Source organism: Saccoglossus kowalevskii, chromosome 18 (genome assembly GCF_978046115.1).
Source record: "Saccoglossus kowalevskii chromosome 18, keSacKowa6.1, whole genome shotgun sequence".
Lineage (NCBI taxonomy): Eukaryota > Metazoa > Hemichordata > Enteropneusta > Harrimaniidae > Saccoglossus > Saccoglossus kowalevskii.
This window is the reverse complement of record NC_140658.1, coordinates 11,366,968-11,370,961: the sequence shown is the minus strand read 5'-3', so window position 1 is coordinate 11,370,961 and position 3,994 is coordinate 11,366,968. Positions and strand designations below refer to the sequence as shown.

The following is a 3,994-nucleotide window of genomic DNA, read 5'->3' as shown; positions in this document are numbered from 1 at the left end:
CTTACCTGTAGAAACATAATCTCTCTGAATGTTCTCTGTAAATCAAAATATTGTATGAGATATCAAATAATAACATTTAAAACGTATCCACACACTTAACCCTTAGAGCGTCAAATTTGTTTCTCACTCCAATTTTGGTAAATTTGTTCACTATAACTATAATTTTCTATGCATTCAATCTTAATTTTGATGAAAAAAAAAGAAAAATTAAATTTTCACAAATTTTATGTGGACTATAAATGGACAGTGGTTGAAGTTGACTGAAAGGGTTAATTAATACAATTCTAAGGTCCTGGATGAGGTCATATATGCACTGAACAATTCATATTTAACAGTTATGAAAAACTTTGAAATCTTCAGAATTTCAGTTTGGGGTTACTAGTAACTGTCCCAATAAAATAAGTCCCACATGCATATCATAACTACCAAAGAAACTTTATTAAAATGGGTGTTATACACAATTGGTCAATATATGGAGGCTGGATTATTTTTTGTCAACTCATAAATTTGACATAATATTTGCCCTGAAAACTATAAGATTACTCATATCTCACAATGCGCACCCCACTAACCGAACATCTTACATTCATCCATGTACTTCAACCCCTGTTTGACACAACACATTATCGCTAAACTGAACTGAGATAATCTGGAGCCAGTGAATCCAACCAATTACTGCAATGAGTTGAATCGTGAGAGTTCTAGACTCAGGAATAATTCTCACCTGTGCATCCGTTCTGTTTTTAAACTCAACCTATTACTGCAATGAGTTGAATCGTGAGAGTTCTAGACTCAAGAATAACGCTCACCTGTGCATCCGTTCTGTTTCTAAACTCAACCTATTACTGCAATGAAGTTGAATCGTGAGAGTTCTAGACTCAGGAATAACGCTCACCTGTGCATCTGTTCTGTTTCTAAACTCAACCTATTACTGCAATGAGTTGAATCGTGAGAGTTCTAGACTCAAGAATAACGCTCACCTGTGCATCCGTTCTGTTTCTAAACTCAACCTATTACTGCAATGAGTTGAATCGTGAGAGTTCTAGACTCAAGAATAATGCTCACCTGTGCATCCGTTCTGTTTCTAAACTCAACCTATTATTGCAATGAGTTGAATCGTGAGAGTTCTAGACTCGGGAATAACGCTCACCTGTGCATCTGTTCTGTTTCTAAACTCAACCTATTACTGCAATGAGTTGAATCGTGAGAGTTCTAGATTCAGGAATAACGCTCACCTGTGCATCCGTTCTGTTTCTAAACTCAACCTATTACTGCAATGAGTTGAATCGTGAGAGTTCTAGACTCAGGAATAATTCTCACCTGTGCATCCATTCTGTTTCTAAACTCAACCTATTACTGCAATGAGTTGAATTGTGAGCGTTCTAGACTCTGGAATAATGCTCACCTGTGCATCTGTTCTGTTTCTAAACGCATCAAACACTTTTTTGATGGCGACAAGCTCCCCAGTTCTTCTATCAATTCCCTTCCATACAATACCATATGCCTGTAAAACAATCAAAGTGTTTGTATAAATATCATATTCACATTCTCTATGAGTTTAGTAGCGTCCTATCTGAATTCCTCTCTTTAGCAACAAAGTTGACTGTTTTGTTTTGCAGCCCAATGCCATAATTATTGATTATGACACATGACATCAACTTTTCATTATTTCACATGTAAAATATATTTTTGGAAACATATAATTTTTTTTTATCATATATAACCTTTTTACCATTAAAAAAATGGTAAATGGCCTCAAAATCGATATTTGTATATTGATATTGTATTTTGTGTGTAAAGATTTTGCTGACAATATATTTTTTATCTGGGTTTTGTGCACAATATCGTACACTGATACAATGATCGAGATCTCGAAAAACATCTTACTATAGTATAGTTGTGAAATGCGTTGTATAAATTCGAAGGAAATTAGTGGCTACTACATTGATGGTTTATTTGTTTTATTTTTCCTGAAGACCTCATAATCAGTCAACAATCCTCAGTCCTTACTGAGCCCCGTAACACTGTAGTCAGTTTTTACAAGTAATCTTTTCCGATGCGTGAATCAACAATAACTGTTGTTCAGTGATGTCGTTCGCACTAAACTATCAACGACGTCTGATACAAAAACAAACACATTTTGTGTACAAAATCTTACTTACCCCTTTGCCCAAACGAGTCTTGATCTCATATTTCTGTAAAATGTGTTCTTCGATTTCCGTAGTCATGGCTTTCCTTCGATTTTGTTAATGATAAGCAGGCCAAGTCGTCGAAGGATTCCCCTTTCATGTAGGTATTTCCCCAAACCTAATCACAACCGAAGTATAGTGTTGTATCCTTACGTACGTTATGTAGTTTTCAAGATAAAAATGGAAATGAGTCAGCAACTAATTGTTTGATTTTATAAAAGATAGTATCCTATACTCAGGTAATCACTGCATAACAGATAATGATTTTAATCAAGTAAATAATCGCCCGTTATTTGGTGATGTGTACTAATAATTCGGTCCACTAAGTGAAGAGGCGTTTATGTAGGGCGCCGCCATATTGAGATGGTTCAACGCCTGTGGGCGCTGTTTTACAGAAAGGGATTCTGAAGTTATGTTATGATGTGCATGCAGTCACAGCCCTTCTGTAGAAAGGAACAGGTACAATGTTTATGTTTCTAGAACGTGTGACGTGTTTGACGTAAATGATTCAATGTGTTCCGGCGCCTGTGTTCCAAGTACGTGACTGAAATCGTGGCCACGTTTTGAAAAACAAAAATTATTGAAACTGAGGAGCGACTCATCTTAAATTGGGGGGGGGGGGGTTAAGGTTTACATGTAAGTTATCAAGAGGTATTATTGTAAGTATCACATAACTATATGAATGAGTGTTAGCTATTTAATTTTAATCTTTCGGGTTAATGTTTTATAAATTTCTATAACAAACTTTCATGCCATCAGGTAATTTACTGTATCAAAATACTGTGAAAACATTTATTTTCAATGGCATTACATTTCACTATTTCAATGTTTTGAGCAATTTCACTAGGTTTTAATTTCACAAACTTTGCAGAGAAACAATGTTCACATGATTTTAATTTAGCAATTTTGATACATTTGCAAAAATAGAAAATTTAAAAAAACGAGTGAATAATTAATGCATTTATTGTAATCAGAATTCCATTATTTTCCTATTTTTTTTAATTTTAGATCGGTTGGGCTTAATACAAGATACAAACATGAGTAAAGAATTGAATATTGTTGAAGTTGAAAACACTAACAATAACAGACGCCTCTTTCGACAAATTACACGTGATACATCAGGCGAAAACTTTGATGCAGTAGAAGACAGTCGCATTCTGTTCGGGTCAGTGACCCCTGGCAATCAGCTCGTGGCTGTGGCTTGTTTTCAACCAGCTATCACAACAAAAACCGAACCATCTTCCAGTAACAATTTTCAAGACGAATATTATCATTTCATAAATTTTTTATTTGTGAAACTGCAATGTCAAGGACGAGGCTACGGGACGTCTCTTGTGAGGACAATTGAGAAGATGATGTCACAGGAATGCCTCCGTCCAATCAGAGTGCAGAGCTCTACCAGGGCGGTCGAGTTCTTTTACCATATGGGGTACCGATGTGTAGGTACTCCCATCCAGTGTGTCTACAGTGGATCTAAAATGTTCAAGACATTGTATAACATGGAGAAAATAATTGAACACAAATAAATTAATGTTAGGGTTTGACCATTAGAAACTTGGGGGGGTAGAACTACTGTGCACAATATTTTTTTCATTCACGATGGTGGTGCTGTAATTTTTTCAATTTTTTTTCCCCACCCCCCACATTTTCTAATGCCAACCCCTTAACCTGACATATAGGGTAAAACACACAAGAGACAAATTTCTGTGCATTAGTGAATATTTGTAGTGAAAAACTTACTCGGGTTCTTAGAGACATGTGTAATCACTGAAGCTTTCACAAGATTTTTCAAAAATTGAGCGCTT

General features: G+C 35.6%; 1 protein-coding gene across 1 annotated transcript in view; it reads right to left on the bottom strand.

Annotated features, from left to right (window-relative positions):
* LOC146731547 (mitogen-activated protein kinase 15-like) overlaps window positions 1–2,316 on the bottom strand; it is a 58,933-nt gene extending 56,617 nt beyond the window's left edge. Inside the window, exons 1-3 of the mRNA XM_085492920.1 lie at window positions 2,163–2,316; window positions 1,406–1,504; window positions 6–35 (exon numbers count right to left, since the gene is read on the bottom strand). Of these exons, the coding sequence (XP_085349046.1) occupies window positions 6–35; window positions 1,406–1,504; window positions 2,163–2,228 (195 nt within the window). The 5' untranslated portion in view covers window positions 2,229–2,316. The remainder of the gene's footprint in view (window positions 1–5; window positions 36–1,405; window positions 1,505–2,162) is intronic.
* Between the last annotated feature and the right edge of the window lie 1,678 nt (window positions 2,317–3,994).